Source organism: Triturus cristatus, chromosome 4_1, assembly GCF_964204655.1.
Source record: "Triturus cristatus chromosome 4_1, aTriCri1.1, whole genome shotgun sequence".
In the NCBI taxonomy this organism is placed as follows: Eukaryota; Metazoa; Chordata; class Amphibia; order Caudata; family Salamandridae; genus Triturus; species Triturus cristatus.
Window position 1 is genome coordinate 503154034 of NC_140585.1, and position 14309 is coordinate 503168342.

Below are 14309 nucleotides of genomic sequence, written 5' to 3' on the forward strand. Positions count from 1 at the left end.
AAGGCTTTATCTGATTTAAACACAGTCTGTGTTTAAATTAGATAAAGCCTTTTATGCCATTCACACCCGGAGCTCAACTCGATCTCCACTTGTTACCACAGGGTACACTGTTCTTTTCTTTCAAGTATATTTTCTTCACACACAGCTGGCACACCAAATAACAGAGCTTTAATAAAGTCAGAATAGTAGAACAACACAGACTTCCATTTAGGTTTATATCTTGTTAAAGAAAATGGTTTTAATTGAAATTACAGGTACTCGATGGATCCAGCATCTCTGTGCAAATTATTCCAAATGCTTTATATGAGAAAAAATGTAAGGATATTTTTTCATTTTCCACAATGTGCACTGGCATTACGGTTTTACAGACCATAAAGAAACTGGTAAAGGCAACTGGACATTATCTGGGTACAGATGAAAATTAATATGATCAGGATGGCAATAACAAATGAGTTAATGAGAGTGTAGTTCCTAAGTCAACAAAAAATTATAACTGAATGACAATCAAAAGATTATACTGTAAAATTATTTTTAAATTCATATTCTTCATAGCAATCGACAATCACATATGTACGTTTTATTATTTCCTAGCTGAATCAAAAGGATTTTTTACTGGTAGGGGACAGTTTCTGTTACCAAACATACCAGGGTTGTGTATACGATCCAAAAGCTTCACAGAACGTGCGCTGACAACACCTCCGACATGGACAAGGAAACCCAGAGGAAAGGTCGTCAAGGTGAAAAATGGAAACTCCTGAAATTATAAAACGTGCTATCAGAATTCCTCAATAAGATGATTTTACCAAGAAGATAATTACTTAAAATACTTTATATAGATATGCTATATAAAGTTGGCTAGCACAAAAAGTGGTTTCTTCCACCTATTAACCTGTTAGTTATATTTCATATGTAGTCATTCAACTGCAAATACCCCTGTATGGTTTTAACTCTGGAGTTGTTTGTGAGTGGCAGTTTAAGAATTGCTAATCTTTATGAAATGTAATATATGCAGATTTCAAGGATAGGCTATGACTGGTCAACCCAGCCTAACATTCTTGCACAGCACAGTAAATTGAAAAAAATTATCAACTGTAAGTTGAACAGGTGGTTCAAAGGTTTCAGAAGAGTTGAAGCATGACACAATTAGCCCATCAATAAAACAATACTTCCATGTAGCTAAACTGATACTTGGAATTTTAATAGGTATTCAAGTGAGTACTATCTAGGGAACAAACAAGCTGGTTTTTCAGGTTCTGATTGTCAATCCATGATCAATGTTGCATTAAGCAGGTTCAACATTAGTAAGATGTTCCCCACAAATTACCCCCACTCACCTCTAGCCAATACTTAGAATTGTAATGTATAGTTGTATTGAGAGTGATTTCCTTTTCTAACGGTATTCCTCTTATTTTAACAAACTCAGTGGTTTCTTGTAATTCAAGCAGCTAACTTTTGTGATCCACTTTCCTCACCATCTTCCCAATCCATGCTCCAACTTTCTGCATCAGATCAACTCCCTTCTTTCCCAAAACCCTTCTGGTCACTGTCTCTCAGCTTCTCTGTCACATCGACTGCAAAATGTCTCATTCCTCATATTTACTCCCACTCATTCTGTTGTAAGACAGGCTTGTCTTACTTTTGTCTCTGCCATTATCAATGTAGAGGTTGAAGTATACAGTGATTGACACAATCCCCTGAAACCTAGGATCATCATTCCTGTCTTTATTAACTATATTAGTCTATCATCCTTGGCTATCAGATGCCACATTAGCTGCAAACCCAGGTCTCTGTAGGTACCGCTCCCTGGCTGCAAAGCTTGGCACAATCTGCATTGGTCAGTGAAGAACAAGTTACTTACCTTTGGCAATGCTATTGCCAGTAGATACTCAATCTAACCGCAGATTCCTCAACTTGGGAATATCCCCAGGTACCAAATTAGATTGAGAGATTTTTCTCAGCAATTCCCCAACGCACGGGTATGTGGTGTCGTGTGGCTCTGGGTCAACTCCGTCATGTCCCGGAAATAACACTGGAGCCACATAGAGCCGCCACCCTGAGTGCTGCCATTAGTTTCCTTCTTTGATTGCTAAGGAACAATAGTCCCTATGGTAACTGTGATACTAAATAATAACACTTTCTGTACAGGAGTGACAGTGAGGTAAAATAAAAAGTGCTCTGGCAAGAGTGACACATATGTGTAATTTATTAAATGTATCATAAATCCACAAAATTGATATACATCTTGAGTCTTTTAAATTCTCATTTAACTGTGACTGCAATATTTGGCATCTGCATTGCAAACCACTACAATTGTAGGATCATTTTTAGGACTTCAATTAGTGTTGACTCTAGACAGTACTAAGTAAAATAAAAAGGGAAACGCAAAAAGAAACGTATATAAGGGAAGCTCACACAACAAAATTACTGCATAATTATTGCAAACTGTGCACTGGTATGGAAGTCCTATATGCATTACTTATATATATTGGTATAAGAAACGGTTCTCAATATAGAAGGGATGCAGGTGCATCCAAAGAATAAGAAAATGCAGAGAATGAGAGGGTAAGAAAGCTTGCAGGTTTGCAAGCACAGATCAGAGTCATACAGGTTCGAGGGAGAACTTACCGGTCCGAGAAAGCAAAGTGTCTGCACACTGGGTTGTCATGGTGATTCACACAGGGATTGGGTTGGACATGAAGGATTCCAACTCAGATGGTGCTCGAGGAAGCAACCAATGGGAGAGGGAGGAGAGAGTTTCAAGGCTACATGGTGTGGCCATATAGTACTGCCAGACTTTAATCAAAACATACTTACTTGGTTGCCTGCAGACAGGGAATTTTGTATTGAAAGGTGTGGAAACCAAGGGATAAACTTCCCTTGTCAGGCACCCTTTATGCGACTGAATCGCCACGAGAATTTGGGTCATGCTGGGACACTTGAGCGCTGAATAACCCGTGTTATAGGCAACGCAGTGTATCCTTCAATAAGAGATGCTCAGAGGAGTGATACAAGCCATGCAAAAAGGGCCACTGCGGGCAAACAACTTTGACTGGCAAGACAGTGGCCATTTTGAAATGAGGACAGGGCACATGAACAATAAGGGAAAAGGATCATAATAAATACATTGGGAGAGAAATCTGGGAGAGAAAAAAACATTCACAGAATTAAGTTGAACAGTGGGATCAACCTCTCTTACAACTCTGGGAGAAAGATGAAAGTGGGACCAAACTGAATAGCCAGCTTGACAGAGCAAAATGGCATCCCTATTTGGACTGTTTTTGGGAAAAGAATAAGTTAGTAAAAAGGAGAATTATGTCAGGTTATCAGAGACCATGTCGTCTGACCGTTGTGTTACAGTAAGGCTGCATAATTTCCATTCTGTTCAGGCCGGAGTTTATGGTGTCAAGACCCAAGAACCATTTTAATTCTTCGTTGTTCAATAATGCTATGATGTCGCTGCCTCTGCTTGGCTTCTTGATGACTGAAATCATTTGCCAAAGGAGATTATCTTCGGTATGATTTTTTTGTAAAAACAGTTCAACTAATGGTGCACTTGTGACGTCACACCTGGCTCTGCTTCAGTGTAAGCAGATTCTGATTTCATGCATGGTTTGCCCAATGTATACCAATTTGCAGGGGAAAATTTTGTGTACACCATATCTTGAGTGTTGCAATGGAGAACTGCTTCAGACTGATTTGGTATTGGCAGGTTTATGCTATGTTATGTTAATAGTACTTGCTAAAGCGCAAGTCCACCAGCGCTATAAAACTAAGGGAATGAAAAGGACCAGAGAGTCTTACTAGCACGTAAAGGCCTGTCTAAGAGTCGAAGACCTCCAACTTGCACATATAGGCTTGTCTAAACAGCCAAGTTTTAAGCTTGTCCAACAAGTAGATCTCTAGCTACTTTCAAGTAGCTCTCCCGCTCGTAGCCTGTAGTACTAAATTAGAAGATTTTGCTTGGTTGAAAGAATGTATGAATCCCCAAAGTAAAACATTTGATGGTTCAATCATGCATCATTTCGGAGACTTATTACAAATATTATTACATTGGTGCCAGGGGCATTGCAGCTACAGCTGTCATGTAATAAACATGATTAGGTATTCCAAATCCAAAATCTTGTTTGGAGAGCCCACTAATGTAATCATCTCTGACTTGGTCACGGTTACCATACTAATAATATTAGTAGCTCAGGATGATTTTCATATAATATTGTTAGTTCTGATTACGGAAACAGTTGAAAATCCCTGTTTTAAGCATTGTGCTTAAGGTCAAATTGCTGTTTTCTTGCCTCCAGTAATTAGCTAAGGGTTACACAACAGGGTGACCTAGACTGAAAAATTAGGGACTCCCTATACATTGCTTCTTATACCATGGAACCTGAGAAAGATATGTGCTGGAATATCTTAACCTGTATGAGAGAATGTATTAAGTAAGTCTCTTCACTAAAGAAAATACAGAATTTGTGAATCTTATTGAGATTAAATATTGTGTCAATAGTTAAAATCCCCAACCACTTCCAGTTGATAATAATGAGTCATAAGAGAACTGGCCAATTCATGAAAGGTTTGGGAAAGAAAGTCCTATCTGGGGTTATAATAGTAAGCATAACAAAGAATTATTGTTGAAGTCAATCTTTAAATCAATTAAATCAATGTCAGGGATAGGTTCAAGAGACATTACTGAAATCTGGAGGTGGTGTTGTACTATTGCAGCGAACCCCCCACATCGCTTTCTAAGAGGGTCTATTCCTGTATAACAAATTATAGTCACTGGGTGTAGCTGCCAATAAATCAGCCAATAATTCATAGTTAAGCCAGGTTTATATTAACAGAAATATATCAGGTTTGCTTTGATCTAATAAGGTAAAGAGTTCAGCGTTATGTTTACCAAGCAAACGTGTTATGGTGCGCCCGTAATTGCTGTACCATCTGTGTCTTCTTATTTACCTTGCTGAACTGTCTGTGTTTTTTCGCTGTTAATTTGTTTTTCAGTCCCTTGCCTCATTCTATCCCCGCTCCCGTTCCACCGCTGCTGCCCCTGCGGCCCAGCCCCCCTGTCCTCGTCCGCTCCCCGCCTCCCAGCTGACGCCTCTTCCACCTCCCCTAATTGATGGCGGCCGCTGTGGGGTAGCGCTAGTAAGACCTCTGACCCTGGTCTCAGGCCTACGCTCTCCCCACAGTTCGATCCACCTTCGTCGCCGTTGAGCCCTTCTACCCCCCCCCCGGGGAGGTGTTCGAGGCCGCTGTGTGCTCTGCCTGCGCCTGTAATTGCTGGTACTATCTGTGCTGTTCCTAATTTAGCTGCGCCCGTAAGTGCTGTACCATCTGTGTCTTCTTATTTACCTTGCTGTACTGTCTGTGTTTTTTCGCTGTTAATTTGTTTTTCAGTCCCTTGCCTCATTCTATCCCCGCTCCATTCCCGCCGCTGCATCCCCTGCGGCCCACCCCCCCTGTCTTCGTCCGCTCCCCACCTCCCAGCTGACGTCCCCCCCACCTCACCTGGCGGGCGCTGCTGGCGTGCCTAAGGCAAACCCATCTGTGCCCGTCCACGACCCACCGCGGCCAGGGACCCTGCATCTCGCACCCCCCCACACACTACAGCTCAGCTGCCCTCCATGCACTCAATACAGGAAGACACGGGGACTGCCTCTAAGCCACGTCAAACACGACCCACAGCCAGTTCTCCTGCCTCCACTGCCACCAGACCTTCAACACCACCCCGGCCTCCAAAACTACCGACAACCATACCAACGACACCCTCATCTGCATCTTCCTCAACGCGCTCTCTGTGCACAAACATGCCGTGGAGACATGGAACCTACTAGATGCACTCTCGCCCGACATCGCCTTCTTCACAGAGACCTGGACCAATGCCACCTCCGCCCCGACATTAACACCGCCATCCCTGACGGATATAAGATCCAGAGGACGGACCGCCCCAACCAGCCCGGAAGGGGGCCTCGCCATCGCCCACAAGAACACACTCCGCCTCACACCTACAGCGAGACCATCTCTATTGCTGAACACCTGAACTTCCAGATGAAGACCAGCCCCGGCACAACACTCCACGTAACCCTAGTCTACAGAACCCCCGGGCCTGCTTCTCTGCTGCCATCACAGACCTCATCACACTCCATGCCATCGCCTCAATGAACTACATACTCATCAGGGACCTGAACTTCCATCTCGACAACCCCACGGACCCCAACTCCACCACCCTACGGGACAACCTCGCCAACATCGGACTCAAGCAACTCCTCACCACACCAACCCACAGGGCGGGACACACCCTCGACCCCATCTTCACCGCAGGAAACAGCGTACACTTCAGCCACACCACGCAACCTCCTTGAACCGACCACCACTGTGTACACCTCACCATCGACAATCCCAAAACACCCAAACCTGCCCCACACCCACCATGACGGAACTGGAGCAAATCACAGATGAGCATCTGAACTCCACCCTCACCAGAGTGAACCACACCACGGCAGCAGATGCCAATGCCGCAGCTAGGGAACTCCACACCTGGATCTCCACTTGTGCAGGCGAGCTTACCCCGCTACGCAACCCAGACAAACAACGAACCCAGGAAAGCCGCCTGGTTCACCTCCGATCTCCAAGAGGCCAGACGCACCTGCAGACGCCTTAAGAAGAACGGGAGAAATACCATGACACGAAAACCACACCACCTACAAGAATGCCAAGACGGACTACCACAACCGGATCAGAACCACCAAGAGGACCTTCATCCACACCAAGATCCTCGCCAACTCCACCAACTCCAAGGAGCTCTTCAGTGTCATCCAAGAATTCTCCAACCCTAGGAGCGAATCCACAGACATCACGCCATCCCAAGACCTCTGCGACTAGCTTGGGACTTACTTCCACCTCAAAATCAAAAACCTCTACGACAACTTCAGAGACCATCAACCTCACGCCACAGCCAACCCGCCCCATAGACACACCAGCCACCCCACCATCTCCACCTGGATGCCAATCACGGCCGAAGACACTGCCTCAACCATGTAAGGCATCCACTCAGGGCCCCCCACCGACCCCTGCCGACCTCACATCTACCACAGAGCCGCCGCAGTCATCGCACCCGAACTACAAAACACCATCAACACCACCTTCGAAACAGGCACTTTCCCAGATGAGTCGAAATGCGCGGAAGTCAGGCCCCTGCTCAAGAAGCCCACAGCTGACACCACTGACCTCAAAAACTACCGCCCCATCTCGCTCCTCCCCTTCGCAGCAAAAGCTGCAGAGAAAATGGTCAACAGGGAGCTGACACGCTTCATTGATTACAACGCCATACTCGACCCATCACAATCAGGATTCCGAAGCAAACACAGCACCGAAACCGCCCTACTCGCCGCCACAGACAACATACGCAACATCCCTGACCAGGGCCACTCCGCAGCCCTCATCCTTCTGGACCTCTCAGAAGCCTTCGACAACGTCTCCCACTACACCCCCCTCGCCTGACTACACCCAGCTCATCCCCTCCCTCACCAAAGACCCCATCAGCGCCAGACTTGTGTTACATCCTGCTCTTCCTCCCTCTTTGTCCCTCCTTAGTGTTAGTGTCTGCTTGTCTATATCATGTCTCTGTGATGTCATCCATGATTCTACCTGTTGCTGTTCAAGGGATTTTATCAGTTACCTGGAGGGTGAGCAGGAGGTTATCTGCTCCCGGTGGGGTTTTCTTATCAGATTACATTTCTACTTGAATGCTGTACCTGACCATCTGATCCCAAGATTAAATATACTACTTGAACATTACAACGAGGAGTCTTTCTTCTTTATTCTATTGAATGCAACACTGGCAACGATTTAAGGAAAGAAACAACACGTGATCAAAACATACTGCAACAGAAGAAACTAACAACCTCATGCCCAACCTCTTGATTGCCCCACCGGTGTCTACAACAGCAGACAGCCAGAAGAAAGTTGGGTTTGGGACATGATAAATTACGCATAAACGTTGGATGTTTAAGCTGTCACCTGCTGTTTGAAATCTGCTCTTACATGATATAATATGCAGCTACATGTGGAGACTCCCTGCCTTACAGTCATCTTACAAAAGGAAGTGATTCGATTTGAATAACTTGGAACTTGTACATGGATACTTTATGCTGCTAGTATATTCTGAAACTAACTTTGTTGCCATCAGAGTTGTGAAATAATGTAGCGTTGGTGTGCTGTGAACAATTATCAATTTTGCCGGCTGTGCATCTGAGATGATCCGGATAGTCTGTGAACCCTGCTGAGATTACTTGGTATAGTTTAAGGGAAATTTCTGCCTCCCCGATGGCATCATCCTTCGCACTACTTGGGGGGAAAAAGGTGACTTTCATGGACTTTTTGTGCGCTTTCTGTTTGTTTGGGAGTACAACTGAGGTGAGCCTATCTACATCCATGAAAAGGCTGCTTCATCTAGTGGTGGGAAATAGCTGAATAAACACCCAAATTCAGATCACGTCACGTCTTGCAGATGAACTCGGATTTCGAGGTGCTCTGCCGTGAGATCGGTAAAGTACTGTTACATTGATTTTATTTGGGTACTTTGGAAATCAATGTTAAAAGCAAACTGTCTAGTTTAACTGCTGTGCTGACATTCAAACGTTTAAACTAGGCACGCGCTCCTCACCTTTCAAGCGGACCAGCTGAAGAACCTTGTGTGACGTTTTTCTTCGTTCCAGTTTTCATTGCTGCCTGTAGATATCTTCCAGCAGCAGCGTGCCTGGAGCGACTCAGCGTGCGTCTCCGGTACGTGCCGCCATATTATGCTTGGAAGTAGCACATAAAGTGTGTAGTGTTAACCACATAAAAGCAATCAAAACGTCGTGGCAGTTCTATAATTAAAGGTGATTTTAGGATTAGCGTACAAGATTTACCAGGTTGCATTTCACTCGCCTTGTGGACACATAAATCACCATTTCCAGTCTGAATTCAGTTAGTTAAATACCAATCCAGCCTACGATGCGACCGATGGAGTTTGATTCATCAGCAGGCATGTGTTTCCTCTTTTGAAACACATGGAAGACACTGAACTTTGACAATGGTTTCACCGCAGTGAACATTCAGTCTCCATGTTCTAAAAGATTTATTGGTACGGTGATTATCCTTCGTCCACACTCTATTCAGAGAAGAAGCTGTCTCCAAAGCTTTGATAACGGTGACTACATTTATTATTTTAATTTATTATGTTTATAATATTGTCAACTAATGTACGATCTGTGCTGTTGGTCTGATTATTTACAGTTTGTTATTTATTTTCTGTTTTGTGATACATTATGCAGGTCATTTCATGCATGCCAGTTTACAATGCTTCCTTAGAGCTGGAGATTCTAATTTATTTTGTGTGGGGAGCCATTTTTGATGCTCAATATTTACATTTTGAGGTGCTCCATTTATTTGTTGAGGTGTTTAATGGTTTAAATGAAAGAAAGAACGAAAGGAAGAAACTATGCATGCTGATGAATTCTTCAAGTGTTGCTGTGAGGAGCCACATCTGTGCTCAACTTCGTTGAGGCGCTCCATTCTTGTTAAGTTTAAAGTTGAAGAGCCGTGGTGTGCTCACTTTTGTTCATGTTCAGTTTTATTTGTACTAAAATTTTGATGAACCAAGGAAGTGCTGTAATTATTTAGAGGTGTTCAGTTTCAGTATTTCACATCCTTACAGTGAGGAGCCGTAGGTGCTCCACTCTTCTCTTGCTTATTGTTGATCAGCTTTAGTGATGCTCAGTTGTTAGTTCTTGTTTTTTGTGAACCACTTTATAAATGCTCTATTATGTTAGAGGAGTTCATGTGCATGCTGTGAGGAGCCGTAAGGGCTCAATTTTATTGTCATTTCAGGTAAACCACTTATAGTGCTCTATGGTTAGAGGAGTTCATGTTTTTACTGTGAGGAGCCGCTTTGGCTCAGTTGTATTGGTGATTTTCTGTTACTTATTGTAAGGAGCCGCAGGGGCTTAGTTTCTGTGAAGAGCTGTTTTATTGTCATGGACCACTTTTATTGTGCTCTTTTTTTAGAGGTGTTCATGTATTTACTGTGAGGAGTTGGGCTCAATTTTATTGTGATTTATTTTGAGAGGAATCGAAAATATTCGAATTTGAGGAGTTGAAATTTTATTTTCTATCTAAGGTACTTAGCCATACTGTACTTTTGCTCATTTGGTTTTGAGATGTTCAGTTTTCATTTTGTGGATTTGTCATCTTATGGACTTTACCACATATACTTATGCTTACGTTCTTTTGTTAGCTTACAGTGCTTGTACAACCTTTGTACCTGCGCCCTTTGGTGTTACCTCTTCTTTCCACCATGTTGAAGAGGGTGTTTATTTCTTGTGCGTTTATGTTCTTTCTTTCTTCTGCCTTTCTGCTTCTGCCATCTTCTGTTTTATCTTCTTCATCTTTTCAGTTAAAGGGGGGAGGTGTGTTACATCCTGTTCTTCCTCCCTCTTTGTCCATCCTTAGTGTTAGTGTCTGCTTGTCTATGTCATGCTTCTGTGATGTCATCCATGATTCTACCTGTTGCTGTTCAAGGGATTTTATCAGTTACCTGGAGCCTGAGCAGGAGGTTATCTGCTCCCGGTGGGGTTTTCTTACCAGATTACATTTCTACTTGAATGCTGTACCGGACGATCTAATCCCAAGATTAAATATACTACTTGAACATTACAACGAGGAGTCTTTCTTCTTTATTCTATTGAATGCAACACCTACATTTCCAGAAAGGAATGCAGGACATAGCGGCCTGGATGACCGACAGCTGCCTAAAACTCAACGCCGAGAAGACAGAAGTCCTCGTACTCGGTACCACCCCCTCAGCATGCGACAACACCTGGTGGCCGACTGCTCTTGGAAGTCCACCCACCCCCTCGGACCACGCCAGAAACCTCAGAATCATACTCTACTCTTCTCTCAACATGAACCAACAGGTCAACGCATCACCTCCAGCTGCTTTAACACCCGGCACATCCTCTGCAAGACATTCAAATGTATCCCCTCTCCCCCGAGTCAAAAAAGACCGCCACCCACGCACTCATCACAAGCAGAGTGGACTATGGAAACGCACCCTACGCCGGCATCAACAAGCCCCTACTCCGAAAACTCCAGACGATCCAGAACAACGATGGCACTCGTCCAGGGCATCCCCCGGCATGAACACATCAGCCACCACCTTCGAAGCCTTTTACTGTCTCCCCGTAGAGAATAGAGTCACCTTCAAAATCCTCATCCACGCCTACAAATGCCTACACAACACCGGACCCAAATAACTCAATGACAGAGTCAACTTCCACGTACCCAAGAGAAACCTCCGATCCTCGAACCTCGCACTGGCCGATTCCCCGCACATCCACAGCGCCAGGGCAGACGGAAGATCCTTCTCTCACACTGCGGTCAAATCCTGGAACGAGCTCCCGGAAAACGTCAGACACGCCTCCTCCCTGAACACCTTCAGGAAGACCCTCAAGACCTGGCTGTTCGGCTAACAGATCTGTGGACCGCCCCCCACCCACTCAGCGTCTTGTGACCCTCACGGGTGTGTAGCACGCTAACAATTGATTGATTGATGGTAAGTAACCTGGAATAACTCTGCAGAGCTAATAGTCAATTGCCGCCTTTCAGGTAATGTTTGTGTGCTCTTATTAATCTCCGGTATCTAGGTATAATTTGAAAACCATGATGATAAAACAGGTCATTTTACTTAAAAGTTCTCAAGAGCAAAACAGTTTCCAGGACACAAATTCAGCCACTGAGTACGATAGAAACACAGCAGGCGGCAGGATCCCTGGCCCCTGGTCTCATTTGGGCACTGAAGGGCTTGCTTTTGGCATGTCAGGGGCACAACTGCACTGGAAGCTGTTTAAATAGGAAGAGCTCACAGCTGGTTGGACACCTCCAACAGCTAGAGCGCTAACTTCCAAAATAATGGCTTCACACTAGAAAGGACGAAAAAGAAGTCCAGAATATACACAGTAGCAGAGCTCCAACACCAAAGGAAGCACAAATTAGCAATTAAAGCACAACTGCAAACAAAACAACTTCTGTCGCAGAAAAACGAAAATCAAAACAGTCCCCCAATACAAGTTCTGTGCCACATAAAAACAGCATGAATATGTACTCACACTATCCAAGGATTAAAAAGGTTAAAACGGTTCAGAGTTGTCCAGCAAAAATAGCAGCAAAATTGCAGCAATAGAACCCTTACTCCTTAGACTCAATGGTGAGCAAGCAAAGGCTGCATTGTTTGCCCTTGAAAGGTCCGAACACTGCAGGTAATCCCCCACAGATTACTTTATATAAGGGCGGCATCGACTAAATGGTCTTTGAACTTTCTCCTTTACAGAATGCACAGATGGAGCTTTCAAGTGTAAGGCCAATAGCTGCAAGGACAATCCAGTTTAAAAAATATATATTTTTAGTATTTTCATTTTAAACAAAAACAAAACTTCAGCCATTGCATGTAAGAAAGTGGCTCTGTATATACTGCACCAAAGTAAGGTTCAGTGTGCACAGAGTCCACAGTCCCCAGAGGTTTGGCAGAGGCTAAAGTTAGATATAACCTTACTCTCTAAAGTGGTAGCTTGGTCGAGCAGTAAGGCAGTATCAGAGGACAGTGTAAAGCATTTGTTGTACACACAGTCAAGAAATGGTCTCACACACTCAAGAACTGAACTCTGGGCCAATTGTTTTGTATATAAAAATATATAGTTGTTTTATTTTAGCACCACAAGTAGGTATCAAAATACTTTCTCAGAATGAGATGCTTTAGTTAAATACTTTCAATAAGCAATAGACTTTCAAATGCAATAGTTACAGTTGTTGCAATTGGCAACACAAGTTAAACACAATTATAACATTGAGCTCAATGGGAATTTTTAAGTAAAGGCAATGTCAATTACTTTGCATAGGTTTTTCTTACTCAGGGCTGGATCCTGGATTCAGCCCTGGTGCATCTCCTCTAAACAGTTGAAAGAAATCGTTTTTGTTACACAGGGGATTTTTAAGGAATATTTGTATGTTTTAAAAATCGACACTTGGAAGAATTTCTGGCAAAATCCAGGCAATGTTATCCTAAGGAGGAAAGTTTGGTTATCGGAAAATCACAGTTGTAATTGCTTTGCAGGGTCCGTGCTGGGCACAAAGATCCAGCACTGGGATCTCTCCTGATAACAGGCGAGTAATTTCGTTTTTGTTGATCGGGTGATTTTTAGTGAATATTTCAAAGTTTCAAAACTTGACAGAAGAAATTCCAAGTGAAAACCAGTCAATGTTACCCTATGCAGAAAAAGTGAGTTATCGGCTTTCAGGTAAGTACTCGACTGCCAGAGTTAAGGTTCTGGGCATAGACTCAGGGGTCTCCCAGGGTCAGGTAGGTACAGTTGTTACACCTTCAGCGGCACAGGGGCAGCCGGGTGCAGAGAGGGTAGGCCCAATGTCAGCCTATGGCGGGCAGGGGGCCTTTGGTTGGTGGCTACTTGCAGGCAGGCTACGCGGCTGTGGGAGCTGAACTCCTGGTCACTTACACAGGGCAAGTGGGGAAGTAAGATAGGATAGATGTTGCACTTCCAGGGGCACTCGGGCGGCTAGGTGCAGGGTGCTTTTGAGCCGTCGGGCGCTCAATGCATTTCAATGGAGAAGCTGCAAGACGAACAAAGGCTGCAAGCTCGGGGACGAAGATTCTTCAGGTGCGACCACCACTTCGAGAGGTAAGTTGGGGAGCTGTAGGTTAGGTAGGCACCCAGGAGTTAGGCACAGAGGGCCGCAGGGCGCCGGGGTGTCTTTTGGCGTCGGGAAATCTTAACCTCAGCTGGTCGCGGTTGGGGGGGATGTCTGGTTGTGAGGCTGCAGGCATCGTCAGGGGCGTCGAGGTGGGTCCTTTGGTGCTGGATTCGTGGTCACAGTCGCCGGGGGGACGTCCTTATGGTCTTTGTTCACTCAGGCACAGTCCGGGCTCTGCGGGTGCAGAGTGTGCTGGATTCGTGGTTCCTGGCTTGGCACCAAGGGTTGTTGCTTTGTTTGTGCAGAAACACCGCTCGTGGGAGTCTCAGTCATTTAGAGGAGCAAAGCAGTCAGGTCTTCCGGGATTTTTGAGGTTGCTGACCACTGGAGACGCCGGGATTTAGCAGGAGCAGGTTCGAGGGTCGACAGGCCTGTAGGGCTGGGGCCAAGTCAGTTGGTGTCGTCCGCTTGTTAGCAGCTGCACGGCAGGTCTTCTTTCTTCTTGTTCTTCTTGGTAGTTTCAGAATCGGGATCTGAGGAAGGAAGGTTCAGGGTGCCCCTAAATACTA

The 14309-nt window shown here is 44.7% G+C and overlaps 1 protein-coding gene across 11 annotated transcripts in view; it reads right to left on the minus strand.

The window, feature by feature from the left end:
* Positions 1 to 14309, minus strand: part of C2CD5 (C2 calcium dependent domain containing 5) — an 875314-nt gene that overhangs the window by 637112 nt on the left and 223893 nt on the right. For all 11 annotated transcript variants that reach the window (XM_085652749.1, XM_085652748.1, XM_085652746.1 and 8 more), the window contains one exon: positions 646 to 754. In XM_085652749.1, coding sequence (XP_085508875.1) covers positions 646 to 754 — 109 coding nt within the window. The remainder of the gene's footprint in view (positions 1 to 645; positions 755 to 14309) is intronic.